General features: G+C 34.1%; 2 protein-coding genes across 2 annotated transcripts; one reads left to right on the forward strand and one right to left on the reverse strand.

The window, feature by feature from the left end:
• Nucleotides 1-623: 623 nt before the first annotated feature.
• On the forward strand, nt 624-6,738 carry LOC120169569 (carbon catabolite repressor protein 4 homolog 1-like). Its single transcript, XM_039177686.1, has 12 exons — nt 624-1,182; nt 2,867-3,620; nt 4,053-4,139; nt 4,223-4,306; nt 4,384-4,470; nt 4,570-4,656; nt 5,403-5,456; nt 5,547-5,638; nt 5,742-5,856; nt 6,033-6,177; nt 6,312-6,467; nt 6,562-6,738. The coding sequence occupies exons 1-11, from the start codon at nt 1,025-1,027 to the stop codon at nt 6,455-6,457; spliced, it is 1,809 nt and encodes a 602-aa protein (XP_039033617.1). The 5' UTR covers nt 624-1,024; the 3' UTR covers nt 6,458-6,467; nt 6,562-6,738.
• Nucleotides 6,739-8,512: 1,774 nt separating this feature from the next.
• LOC120169570 (F-box protein At3g58530) lies at nt 8,513-12,877 on the reverse strand. Its single transcript, XM_039177687.1, has 12 exons — nt 12,675-12,877; nt 12,530-12,589; nt 12,280-12,363; nt 11,824-11,954; nt 11,640-11,715; nt 10,976-11,046; nt 10,703-10,789; nt 10,533-10,605; nt 10,384-10,451; nt 10,234-10,302; nt 9,353-9,458; nt 8,513-8,770 (listed from the first exon to the last, which is right to left on the reverse strand). The coding sequence occupies exons 1-12, from the start codon at nt 12,831-12,833 to the stop codon at nt 8,705-8,707; spliced, it is 1,050 nt and encodes a 349-aa protein (XP_039033618.1). The 5' UTR covers nt 12,834-12,877; the 3' UTR covers nt 8,513-8,704.
• Nucleotides 12,878-15,097: the final 2,220 nt, after the last annotated feature.

Consider the following 15,097-nt stretch of genomic DNA (forward strand, 5'->3'; position numbering starts at 1 on the left):
TAAATTCGATTTTTGAGATTGTGTATTTTATTTTAATAAAATATATTTATTGTATGACTTTTAAATATTATTTGGTGAAATTTTAAAGTATTTTCTTAAATATTTCTTTAAAAATAAGTAAATAAAAAAATTAATAATTCATATATAATACTTTTTGAGTTAGTTTCATTATTTTCAGTATAAAACATTAATTATATATTATAAAAAAATAAAAATTAAATTTGATTTATTTTGATTTGATTTGAAGAATCATAAATATTTGATTATTCGATTTTTATTACTTCGCCTACTTAACTAATGAATACGTTATAAAAAATTTAATAAAATAAAAATTGTATAAAATCATTAAATATTAAATAATTTTTATTTTTAAAAATTAAAGGATAATGTGAATTAATAAAAAAAATTAAATTAACCATTTAAAAAAATTATGTATAAAAATACACGTAAATGTGAGTATGTTTTTAGAAAAGTAAAATTTGTGAATCTATTTTTCTATATAATATTACTTTTATTTTGGAATTTCTTTACCAAAGTTTAAAATTATTTTTTATCCTTCAAAACATTATATTTCTCTGTATAAATATATAATGATATTATAAATAAAGGCTTTCCTTTTTCACGTCCTCTGTAAAACCCTAATAATCATTCGATCTCTTCCTTCTCCCTAAAAAAAATCCCGACTTTTCTTCGTTTCGTTCCTTTGATCGTTTCTTTTTTCAAAAACCTAAATTTCTTCTCAAGATCTGTTGTGGGTCCTTGCTTATTATATTTGGGATTGATTCAAGAAGTCTTATTGGGTTTGTTTAATCGGAAAAAAAGAGAGGACGATTGTCAAGGCTGGCGGGTTTGGGGTCATGTAAATGGCGGATCCGCCTGGAATCCGCCTTGATAAGATTGTGCATCATTTCGAGGTCATTTCTTGTTCTGCTGCTGTTGTTAGTGTAGGATTGGATTTGATAGGTTTACGAAGCGGTGAACGTTGTCAACTGTGACCGGCAAAGGAAGTCCGAGAAGTTGAAGCATGCTGAGCGTGCTAAGGGTACACCTCCCTTCTGATATACCAATTGTTGGCTGCGAGCTCACGCCTTACGTGCTCTTACGCCGACCCGACAAGACCATTACCAACGATGATGTGCCAGAGTCGGCCCCTCTTGATGGTCACTTCTTGAGGTACAAGTGGTAAGTGTTTTTAAATCCGTCAAAGTGTATATTTTAGGTATTTTCTTGATTGGTGGCGGGGGTATGCGGATAGGTAAGCTAATTTGATTTAGTTTTTCAAGTAAATGTATATACTTGTTTATGGCTAACTAACGATTTAAGCCAATTGGATTTTGAGCTAGTTTCTTGGGTGTGTTATTATTTGATTTCTTTTTCAGTAAATGTGTGAACTATTTTTTTGTAGGATGTAAGTGTTTGCATTGACCAAAAAAATCCTACTTTTATGTTTTATTTTTTATAGTTTTGGGTGTTTTGTTCTTTTGGGTAGTTCTCATTTTGGCCAATGGGGTTTGAGTTTTTTTTTTTTGGGTGGGGGGGGGGGGTTATGACATATTTGACTGTTTTTAGTAGATACGTTGTATGTGAAACTGTTGAGTGGTCACTAATTCTATAAGGGATGTGTGGAATTGAGGTTTACAAGTTAAGTTTTTACACCAGTGCATTTGGAGATAGTGTGATTTTTTATTACTTTGTGTGTTGGATTTATCCTGCACGTTTAGTGATATGGTTTTTCTAATTTTTGAAGGCCTATGAAGTAGTGTCTTGATTCTGGTTAATGCGTCAAATTCCATGCTATTTTGTTTGGTTTGGATTTGGTTTTTGCTGATTTTTAACTGCTAAAGTAAACTCTGTCTTTATATGCTTCCTTTGCTTAAATGGACTTATGCATCATAGATAAAGGATGTCATGATGACTAGGCTCAATGAGCTAAAATCTTCCACCAATAACAATAATTGCTACGGTTGTTTTCATTCTTGTGGCCACCTGGCACTACTATGTCTGTGAAAGCTTGTAAGAATGTTTCAACTTAATATTTTGTTCATAAGAAGAAAAAACCATTCAGCTAAAAGATTAGATGCACAATGATCCCCCAGTGTTAACTGTTTAAAAGGTACTTATCAGGCACTTTACACGCACTACTGCCCATTTTCAAGCTTTTGCTTGTTGAAATAACTTGGGATCAAAACTTGAATGTTATAATGGTTGCCATATGTTTCATCACAAAAGATCCTAGAACTTCATAATTTGGTTTTGACATTGGTTACATGCTGTAGTAATATAATAAAGATAAGTAAAATGTGAAGTTGAGGTTATTGATTATTCAGTCCTTGTATGGTATTTAGATGAAATTTATACTTCGGTTTTGACATCAATTACATGTATTAATATGATAAAGATGATCAGTAGTATATAAAGTTGAGTTTGTTGATTATTCAATCATATTTTTTTATGTCAACAGTTTACTTTGGCTTTGACATAGTTGATTGTAGCAATATAATAAATTAAATTTATTAATTGTTCAGTTCTTGGATGGTATGCAAGTCTTTTTGTTGTAAGACAAACTCCAGCCCCTATCGAATACAATCTTTGTTATTGATTGGCACATGCAGACATGCTTTGGGGGCATTGTAGTTTTACCGAACTTTGGATGATGATATTATGTATTGTTATTGTGATTGGTGGATTCTTATTTTGGAAAATGTGTTATTTTGACTGTTTCTTGTGCACTTGTTGCGAGCGTTCAATAGATTGTGCTGTCTTCCTGTGGGGCTAGGTGGGTATGTGTATCTTAAGTTGATTGTTTCAAAATTTTCTGTATATGCTACCTGTCTAATACATTTTGCTCCTTGTGTGTGTTTTGCAGGTATCGGATACAAAGTGATAAAAAAGTTGCTGTGTGTAGTGTACATCCCTCTGAGCAAGCCACATTGCAGTGCCTAGGTTGTGTTAAGGCTAAAATACCTGTTGCTAAAAGTTACCATTGCTCTCCAAAGTGCTTCTCAGATGCATGGCAGCATCACCGTGTTCTGCATGACCGTGCTGCAAGTGCTTTAAATGAAAATGGAAATGAGGAGGAAGAGATATTTGGCCGTTTCAATAGCTCAGGTTCTGGTGTTCTCAATGCTAGCTTAACTGGTTCGGCGTCAAGCACTGGCTTGACAAATGGATTAACACCTCTGTATCCTGCTGCGGTTACACAGAGGAGTGGTGATGAAACCTGGTTTGAGGTGGGACGCTCTAAGACATATACACCAACAGCTGACGATATTGGCCATGTTCTCAAGTTTGAGTGTGTTGTTGTAGATGCTGAAACGAAACTATCTGTCGGACATCCCAGTACTCTTTCGACATCTCTTGTTATTCCAGCACCTTCCCCTAGTCCTCGGCGCATGATCTCAGTAAGCGGAGCTGATATGTTGGGAAATCTACATTCAGATGGTCGTATTTCATCCTCTGGAAATTTTACTGTTCTCTCCTACAACATGTTGTCTGACTCATATGCTAGCAGTGAGTTATACAGTTATTGCCCTTCATGGGCTCTTTCTTGGCCATACCGTAGGCAGAATTTGTTGCGGGAAATTGTTGGTTATCGTGCAGACATTGTTTGTCTTCAGGAGGTAGTACTCGGTTAATGTTTGATGAATAGCTACTCTTCTCAGAAGTTTCATTTGGATCCAAAATGCAGCTTTGAAGTTTATTGCATGGCAAATAATTTCTGTTATGTTCAACGTTTACCATTATATTTTGGCTCGACAATTTCTGAAATGCACTTTCGTCAGTCTTTAACTTTAGAGTTTGGTTTATGCTCAGTTGAATCCTTTTTAGATTATATATATATATACATGTAGTTAGTAATTCTAAAAGAAAATTATTTTAGCCTTAACTTTCTCTAAGAATATAGGTTGAGGTTTTAAAGAATTAAGTAGAGATCTTAGTGAAACATGAAGCAATGTTTTCAAATTCCTAAATTGTCGGTATATTCATCTCATATTACTGCCTTTGGGCCTCTAGGTGATGCACCTTAATATCAATTGTTCTCATCTTTGCAGGTGCAAAATGACCATTTTGAGGAAATTTTTGCCCCTGAACTGGACAAACATGGATATCAAGCTTTATACAAGAGAAAGACAAATGAGGTTGCTTAAGAACTACATGATTCTCTTTTCACTGGTTTATAATATTACTCTTTTATGTATAATTGATGTTGTTTATAATGCAGGTTTACAGTGGAAATATCCATACAATTGATGGCTGTGCAACATTTTTCAGGAGAGAGAGATTTTCACATGTTAAAAAATATGAGGTTTGGGAGAATTTCTATCGTGTTATATGTGTGTATACATGTTTTTGTGGGGCTAAAGTAAATCATGTATTTTTCAGGTTGAATTTAATAAGGCTGCTCAGTCATTGACTGAGGTTGCTGTTCAAACTACTCAGAAGAAAGCTGCTTTAAATCGTTTGGTTAAGGCAATGAATATTTACAACTAATTTCAATTTTTATCCATTCTCTTATGGTAATATTTCTCTAATGCTAATGATACCGTAGAAGCTCTATTTTGTCTGCAGGATAATGTTGCACTAATTGTGGTTTTGGAAGCAAAGTTTAATAATCAGGGAGCTGAAAATCCTGGGAAGCGGCAGCTTCTTTGTGTGGTAAGGATTGTTATTTTTTTATTCTTCTATGATGTATATCTCCAGCCTGCTCTATTATCATCTGCTGTAATTTGCATAATTTTTCCTTGGTGCATATTTAGGATAAAAATATGAATCATGTTTTTACTGGTGATGGGCTATGTTACCCGGCTTTTGTTCTATACAACCTGAAAAGAATTGCAAAATGGTCTACCTGGGGTTGAGTGAGTAGCATATGGCTTGTTTCATAAAACTGGAAGTGGTCTAGTCTCTGCCAATTGGCCTGGTAGGTGGATTGGTTAGTGTAGACTTGTTTAGAGCCTAAACATCTCTATAGGCCATGCCAATTTGTCTACGACAATCTATGAAGAGATGACATGGTAAGAACCCTTTGTGTCAGAGAGTTCTTGTCTCTCCGTCATATTTTTTTTTTGGCTTTGCAACAAAACGAGGTCAATAGGGTAGTTTGCTTGTGAATGACAATCAGATTATAGCAATTTTGAAGTATCAGAGTTTGTGATACTTCCCCATGTTCGTTATGACCAGCCAACTCCCTTTTTGGATAAGATTGGTTTGATTATTACTTTGTGTTTTGATTGTTTGAACACCCCCCCCCCTTCCAATATGGAAGTGTTGAGTTGATTTTGGGCTATTCTTTAGAATTTATGCAAGTAACTCGATTAAATGATGATATTCTTTGCAACTCTTTCATAATTTCTAGGTGCATCGTGTAACTGTTTCCTACTGTTCCTGGTTTTGGAATACAGGCAAACACACATGTTAATGTTCCACAAGAGCTAAAGGATGTCAAAATCTGGCAGGTTCTAATTTTTCTCTAACATGTACAATTACTCATGTTTCTATAATTCAAAATTTGAACTCATTTTTGTTCCTTTTTAATGTTGAATTAGGTGCATACTCTCCTGAAGGGATTAGAGAAAATAGCAGCCAGTGCAGACATTCCAATGTTGGTTTGTGGGGATTTTAATTCAGTTCCAGGAAGGTAAACCTGTTATCGTTTACATGTTAGATTATTTAGTGCTCCCAATCCACTTTATTGGCATCAAACTTTAACAGTATTTAATGCACCGTCAAATGTTCTGCAGTGCACCCCATTCACTTCTTGCTATGGGAAAGGTAGATCCAATGCATACAGATTTATTGGTAGATCCTCTTGCGATTTTGCGACCTCACAGCAAGTTGACTCATCAGTTACCACTGGTAAAACTATTGTCTAGTAATAAACTACTTCCAGAGGTTATGTTTTTAGCCTTACCATCATCACTGTTAATGATGTTTCGATATTGGTTTTGAGAGAACAAAAGAAACAACCTTCAGTTGAAAGAAGTGGTGAACCATAGACTATGGCATTAACTCCTGAAAGTTCTTTCGTACAGGTTAGTGCTTACTCATCCTTTTTAAGAGGTGTTGGTCTGGGTCTAGAGCAACAGAGGAGAAGAATGGACCCTGCAACCAATGAACCTTTATTCACGAATTGCACGAGAGATTTTATTGGCACCCTAGACTACATATTCTACACAGGTGGGTTTATCTTTTCTGAAACAACAAATATCTATTTTTTCATGAATGTCTTGAGATTTTCGTGTAATTAAATGCTAGATGTGAAGTTTAAGGTATTGCAGTTGCTTAAGACCCATTTGATTTGTGGTTCACAGCGGACTCATTAACAGTCGAGTCGTTATTGGAACTCTTGGATGAGGATAGCTTGAGGAAAGACACAGCACTTCCTTCTCCAGAGTGGTCCTCTGATCATATAGCTCTGTTAGCCGAATTTCGGTGTGTGCCTAGGCCTAGACGCTGACACTCTTAAGGTATTTCGTTCCTTTGATTTTAAACACGATACAATTACAACTAAAGCTGGCTATCCTGGCTGTCCTGACCTAAAAGATTGTGACTGTTATTTAGGCGTTGGAATATGGTGAAGAAAACGGTAGAGGAAGCCGATGGATAGAGATGAAAGGTAGAATTGTAACAAAGGTAGATCATGCTCCATATATGTTTTTACTGTGATCTGCTGCTTTGTAATATCAACACAGCTTTGTTTCATAGTTAAAATCATTATTATGCCTTTTCCCTTTTCAATTCTATTTTTTTTCCTCAATAGAAATGTCCAGCATGCAATTGTACGCTTCCCTTACATTTTGCATTTATCTTTAACTTTTTCAATTGGAAAAGATTGAGAAATTGGAGAGTAAAAAAAGGATTGCAGATGTTAAAAGGTGTTTGTGAAGAGAGAAACAAATAAGTTATGTAAATGATATATATGATATATTAAAATATATTAAATCAAATTAATAGATGATATTAAATTATTTAATATTATGATATATAAACATCAAATTAATAGATGATATATATGATCTTTTTATTTTAAAAAATTATGATTGACATGAAATAAAAAAAATTTAAGTTAGAGATAATTTACTAAATAATAATTATCTTAATTAAAATTTTATAAATTATAAAATAAATTTAGCATAGGATAATGAATGTATTAAAAATATAATTTTCACTTAAAAAGTACATTAAGTAAATTTTAATTTTTAGGTTTACACTATATCTTTAAAAAGCTATTTGAAATATCAATAGGGGAAGCAACATTTTAAAAGAATTCAGGAGGAAATAGATTATTAATTGAAAATATAAAAGATATTTAAATTATACATTAATTTAAAAATTTTAGGAGGGTATTTCTGTCTAGCATTACAAACGTTATCATTTAGTGACACATGTCACATTTATATACTTTTGAAAATTTCATTTAAAATAAAATAAAATATAAAATTTTAGAAAAAGCCAAAAAATTGGAAATCTTAAAAAAAACCCAAAATATTGAAAAACTTAATTTTAAATCCCTAATTAATGTCACCAATCGTCGCTGCCTCCTCTGCTTCCATTGACGCTGCCGCCGAACAGTCACCGACCAATCACCGTCCATCTACTGACCTGGCCATGACCCTTGTCATCGCCTCAATTCCCTAAATCCCTAATATCTCAATACTCAAATCCCTAGTCCCTTCCAATTCAGCCCCTTTTTCCTCCGTTGAAATTTTGTTGCCAGCAACGATAAAGACAACCCAACAAATTCAAATCCAATTGAGAACAGACGATGATGTAATGGCCAATGTAATTCAAAATGGCTTGTGAAGCATGGAAAGAATTCCAAGCAGTGTCATGAATTGCCATTCGTGGCGGCGTGGGTGAGGAATTGCATACATCCATTAATTGAAGGAAGAAGGATGCAGTAGCTGCCGTTAAAGATCAGGGTATAGTCGTCGACGAGGAGTTTTCACGGAGAAGGGACGGCTGGAGTAGTAAAGGAGAAATTAAGGGTTTTTTAAATATAATAATATTTTTTAAATTATATGAATGTAACAATGTCATTTAACAGATTTTTTTAATAATCATTACACCCGAGACACTTAAACTGATAGTTTGTAACATTAGACAACTCGATTGACGAAAAAGTTTAGATACATAAATAAAAAAAAGGTATAATTTATGCATTTTATTTTATATTAAGCCTACCTTTAACTAATCATATGCAAAAGCATTTTCCAAAAAATGCCAACCAAATCAACGAGATTGATTCAAGTGATAAGCAACATGATATCGTTTAAGTATGTCTCGAGTTCGAGTACTTGTGTATGCAAAAAAATCACAGTTGAGAGACTCACCCACCAAAACTAGGTGTGAAATCCAAGTTAGTCTGGATTAATCAGGACGAACCCCTAGAAACAGGAAGTGCAACCAAAAAATTTGCCAACCATTGGGATTCACAGGCAGGGCAGACAATCCACAAAAAATCATGGATAAGTTGAGAAAAAAATTGAACATCTCAACTTTGAATCATATAAAAGCAATTCAACTATCATCATCACAATTTACAAGTCTACAACAAGACAATGAATTCTATCTCTTCAATAACAAAAAAACAATAAAAACTTTCAAACATTTATCACTTAGATGTATTATGTAACTGTTTCAAACTTAACATACCATCAGATTAGCTATGAACTGTGAAGCATCTGAGATAAGGGCACAAAAATTAGCTATGCACTTTGAAGCATCTTAGATAAGGGAACAATTTAAGTAAATCGTCACGGCTCCGTCTCTGCAAAATAAATCATCATAGATTTAGCAAAAGATGTTGACGGGAATTATTAGCAAACCTTGTAATTCACATAGGAAGGAAAAGTTTGAATTTTGAGTTATGAAACTTCTCAATGGTGTCATGAATCGTGATGTAAAAATAGCAGTCCACTTTTGGGTTTGAACATGTTCAAGAAAGGATACACTGCATACAAAGACAGCACTCCCTAATAAAGTAGTTTCCAGTAGATCATATTCTATTGGTGCCCTTCACATTTGAGGAACTCCATATTGTCCTTTACCCAATGATATATATTCTTATGTTATTTGGATTCGATTGGAGTATCAGATACTGGTATAAGTCTAGCACAGATAATTTCAGATATTACTAGTTTTCCAGAGTATTTGGTGATCACATCCCTGAACCCATTTCCGAAGTAGAGCAACATGGGCATACTCATCCACCAAAGAGTATATCAACATCTAGAAGCAAGGGAATCTATCTTTGATAGGATTACAACAATGGATCAGAAAGTAACGGTCATAGTGTTCCTATAAATAAGCAGAGGACAAGCACAATAGTTTATAGACAGGAGACGTTTACCTTGATACCGATACATCCATTAACATCAAGAGTCGTGATTGTATTTGCACACGACTTGGAAAGGGCCTCAAGGCACTTGTCAGTTACCCCGATTATCCCAAACAAACTGCAAGACATCGATAATAAAAACTTTTAGATGTGAATGACTTATAGGCCAGAGTGTGACATTTGCAAATTGCATCATCAAGATATCAGCATCAGGTGCTCATATGCTTATAAATTTAATCATTCTCAGGTCTGCAGGCTTCCTCATAATTTATTCAGCTGAATGACAAAAAATAATAAAAAGCAGTACGGAGAAATAACATTTTCTTGCTCATCAGCTTATTATAGCATGCAATTGATTGTTTTATCATTTTTTTCAATATGAAATTATTTGTTGCCCATAAATTTAATGCATATTGAATGTGTTTTGGAACTATCCATACATTAATAACATAACAATAGTTCAAGAATTTCATTCAATGCATCCGAGTCATGGATTGACAGCATAATGGCAAGATATTCTCATTTGTGATTGTTTATGATACACATTCCAATTCTTCGGTATCAATTATAGGTCCTGCAATCGAGTCTGAGACTCATAATGCCTAGTTTGGCAAGAATTACCACGAGGGTTGGAGAGCACAAAGGCAACCATGGTGCCATATCCCTACGGAAATAGGCCTGCTAGATCTAAGTTTATCTCGATGCTGTACCATATTTCAACAGCTTCAGCAAGTGTTGAAAACAAGGGTGTCTAGTGCCTTACTTTTTTAAATTACTATCTATGACAATAAAAACAAAAGCCTGTTGAAGAAAGAAAAATATTGCTATACAGAAGTTTGGATGATAATGGTGACAAGATTTGCAGGCACGTTCCTTCCAAAATAAACATTTACCTGAGAAATTCAAGAGATGTGCAACCTTCAGCAATAGCTATGACACCCACATCAGTAACTCGTATGCACCTATTTAAAAAAAAAAAAGACGCCGACTTTTACAGTGTATCCGATTACCATACAGATATGTATATGAGATAATTCACTAACCATGTTAAATTGAGAGATGAAAGTTTCTTGCATTGAGCTATACAGGTAAGTCCGTAATCTGAGAGATTCTGGCAATCAATATTTTCATCAGTATCAATTTTCACAAACTGCATCCTGAGAAAACCTTTTCAGAAACCTCAGTTTTCTACCTGGGCACCACACAGATCTAGGAATCTTAAATGGGATAAAACAGATATCTTCTTGTAAGCTTCATCTGTGAAGCTGCACAAAGCAATGAAGTATCTAGTGACACAAGTTCAGGGTTATAAGTCCATAATGAAAAGACCAAAGATTAGACTGTGAGGACATAGCAGCATACCTGGAGAGTGCATAAAGATTTAAACTTTGGAGAAAGAAGCACTTGGTCAATACTTGCTGCAAACCGCTATCTGTCATCTTGACACATCTGCAACCAATAATCACAAGACATAAGCATCATCTAGTCACCACATTTGTAAACAAACAATTCCTAAAAGATAGCCAAAAAGGTAGCAGGAAAGTATATATGATATGTAAAAGCAGATATCACACCAGACGTCTGTAAATAATAATGAATAACACCCAGTAAAACCTGCAAAGCAGATTTACTTACCTAGTCAGATTCAATGATTCTAACTCTTGGTAATTGTCAGCTACTAATTGCAAACTTTTGTCTGATAATTGCTGCATTTGTCACGTCAAAGTACTCAATTCAAAGAAAAAAAAGGATACCGTAAATTGACTTGCAGTACGGAATCATGACTACAATGTAGAAATCATAAACTATGAAAAATGATGAAAACCAAATTATTACAGTTTCACAGTAGAGTTGTATGCCAAAAGGCTACTATTTATCTGCATAAACATTTAAATGGATGTAGCAATCTCTTTTCAGTATCCACTCTAATGTGATTCAAATCATAGATCATTGTATCTCTTGTGCAGCCTCCAGTCTATTATACTTTTCCTCTAATTCTCTTGATTTTATATATTATAAATCATCTAACCCTAAGCTTTCCCTAACTGCATCTTTTTCCCTTGAATTACCCTCACTGCCACTCTGAATTTGTCCCAAAATCCATTTTAGAAACACAAGGTTTCACAAATTTTATACTAAGCAACCCTCAAGCGATAGGCCTTGCAGGACATACAAAACAAAGGTGTAGCATGTTGAGTCTAATCTGTGTCTCCCTCAATCGCTAATTACTAAATAGTTTTGATGTTTATATTACAGTAAAACAAAAGGTGGAATCTGTATCCAGTAAGTCATCAAATACCTTACAGCCACTAAAGTTCAAATCAACAATATACTTGCAGTTCTTCACCAGATGCTTCACACCTATGTCAGTAACCCTGAAGTTTACTCCCATGAAAAGATGCATTAGAAATATTAATTAATGAAAGATTGCTTATAAAAACATAAAAATAAACCCATAATAAATAAGGGAAATGGAAAAATACCTTACATTCCAATAGATAGAGAAAACCTTCAATTTTGGACAACAACTGGTTATATATTCAATTCCTTCGTCAGATATCTTTTGGCAGCCATTCAGATTTAAAGACTCAAGGTCTTGAAGAGATTCCGAACACTGAAATACTTAAAATGTTATAAAGAAAAACTCAGGAGATAATAAACCATGTATCGATTAACCACACTTCGTAAGCAAGATAACTATAAGTGAAATGAACTCATTGGAGATACGACAACATAGCCAATAATATCTCACAGCCTTTTACATCTATCAACATATTCAGAACATAAAACATATACTTTGTAATCAGGTTTAGTTCTAAGGTCACAATGGCACGAATTCCATCTAAATGCAAACTAAAACATCTACCCCGTATCTTTCTAAGTTCATCAACATAAAAGAATCATATAAAACTAAAAGAACGAACTGCACAACAATTCACCTTGCTCTTAATGACTTCTAGATGACCATCATCTATATCTTGTGCAAATTCAAGGCTTATTTGCTTCACATGCTGGTATCTAGGCTACAAAGAAAGAAAGAAAAAACCTTTAACATTTCATTTGGATACTTTATTTCTAAAAATCTATTTGCGAACAAAACCTAAATTTCACCAAGACTCGATGGATTAAAAACCCAAACTTACAACTTCACAAATTAAAAAGGTAAAAAAATAATAGAGAAAGACAAACCAGTGAAAGAGCAGCTATGAGTCGATCTCCAGCATTATTCATCTCGCGTAAATCAATAGACTAGCGGAAAAACAAGAAGTACCCAGATCAGAAAAAGCAATGAGAAGTTGAAACAAAAGAGGGAAAGTAGAATGGAGAAAAGTACAAGCCAAAGAGAAGGGTGGGAAATGACAGTGCGGTGAAGCCAAGGGCTGACAAGAAGGAGAGAGATGATGTCTGTTTGAGAAAGCCTTGTGATCACTATTTTCATCACTTTCGGCACTGTTTCTTTGTTCCATATTGATCTCTGCTCTTCCCCTTCCATCTTATGCAAAATTAACCCCAAAACTTGTGTTCGCTTCCCTACTTATCCAACGCCCAAGGGCCGTTTGATTGCTTAAAAGATTATTACAATTTGATAAAATAATTTGGCTTAACGTACAATAAGCGTTGAAATTATATTTTAAATTAATTTTAAGTATCTCTCTTAAAAATAAATATCTAATATTTTTATATTACATTTTAAAATGCTTGTAATATCGTAAAATATCTGTTTAATAATATGCGTAATATTTATATTTATTAAATCTTTTTAGGGTAAATTACACTAATCATCATTAAATTTTATTTTCTCTTATTTCATTTAATATACTGTTAATTTCTTTTAATTTAATCGCTAAATTTTATATATTAATTTTTTATCCGTTTTCTCTTTAACAACATATACATGGCTTTTTTATTAATATATAAAGATGATATATAATTTTTATTAATAATTTAAAATGAAAAAAATCTTAAATGTTACACTAAATCTTAATCCTAAATTACAACCCCACCCTCTCCCTCTCCCACACCACCGTCTCACCCTCACATAGTAATTTTAAATCTATTGAAACTGTTTCTTCTTTGTCTCAGTTGCCATACAAACCAACAAGAAACTAAAACCATTTTAAAAAAGAAAATCGCCTCAGTGACCAAAAATACCTTATAATATATGATTTTAACCAATTTTTTTTGAATTTACCAAAATGACCAACAAAATCGCAATGCGAAATAAAAATCGCAACGCGATCTCCAGAATCGCAAATCAGTTCCTAGAATCGCAACGCGATTATGAAGAATCGCAATACGATAGTACAAATTCGCATTGCGATTTTCCAGAATCGCAACGCGAATATGAAAATCGCAACGCGAACATATAAATCACAACGCGATTCTGACTTTCGCAACGAGTATCCGTAAAATCGCAACGCGTATCCGTAAATCGCAACGGCAATACGTAAAATCGCAACGCGTATCCGTAAATCGCAATGAGAATACATAAATCGCAACGTGTATCTGTAAATCGTAACGAGAATACGTAAATCGCAACGCGTATCTGTAAATCGCAACGAGAATACGTAAATCGCAATACATATCCGTAAATCGCAACGACAATACGTAAAATCGCAACGACAATACGTAAAATCGCAACGCGATCGATAATTCGCAACGCGATCTCCGGTATCGTAAATCAGTTTTCAAATTCGCAACTCGATTTCTGAATTCGCAACAGGTTTTAATTTTGCAACACAAATGTTTTGGGTATATAACTACGCAACAGCAGCAACTCATAACCTAAATCCCTAAATCGCAACAAATTCCATCTCCATCTATCACTCTCTCCAGCGACATCCGTTCCTATATCCAACGACATCCTTCCCCATTCGGCAACAGGTTTTAGTTTCGCAGCTCGTTTGTTTAGTAAATTAATTTACAATAATGAAATCATCTAATGTTGATTATGTTTGGATAGATTTGTGTTTCGGAGGGTCATGGGAGAATGTTCATGGTGTTTTACAATATATGCCTTTACCCATGAATCTTCAACTAAAACTGTCATTAAAAAAGTTAACTTATGAAACTCTAATGTTACGTGTTGCAAATAAATTGAATTTAGAGCCCCTAAGTGGATTTAGGCTATCTTATCAGAGAAATGGTAAAGTTTATTTGTTAACCGACAATGAAGATGTTGAACGATTCATTGCTTACATTAGTGTTTCAAGTGATGATGTTACATTGTATGTTGTTGAACCTAGAAGTAGTGAAGTTGGGTCAGTAGCGGGTAATAATCAACTAAGTTTTCAACCCCAGTTTATGGTGCTCAAAATTTAATGGTTCCACCACAATTTCATCACCAAGCAAATATTGTTTCACCACATTTCCAATACCAAACACAATCTCAAAACCCACAACCTTTCCCTAATCCAAATCCCAATCAACTTTCAAAACCAAATTCCGGTTTTCGTATTGACCAGTTAGACGATGATGAGCCAACAGAAAAATTTGTGAGTACTAGTCAGTATTCGAAATTTGATCTTGGTCAATACCCGGACTTTGATCTTGGTCAATACTCGGATTTTGATGATTTTTCAGAAGAATAAACAGACCCTGCGTGTAATGATTTTGATATTGGTCAATACCCGAATTTTGATGATGAAACAGCCGTTGCCGAGGAACATGTTGTTGATGATAATGAGGAGGAAGCTACGACTGTAAATGAACATGTTGAACATCCATTCTGTAATTCATATAACACTGAAGAAGAAA

The sequence above is a fragment of the Hibiscus syriacus genome, unplaced genomic scaffold (assembly GCF_006381635.1).
Source record: "Hibiscus syriacus cultivar Baekdansim isolate YM2019G1 unplaced genomic scaffold, ASM638163v2 tig00111769_pilon, whole genome shotgun sequence".
Taxonomy (NCBI): Eukaryota; Viridiplantae; Streptophyta; class Magnoliopsida; order Malvales; family Malvaceae; genus Hibiscus; species Hibiscus syriacus.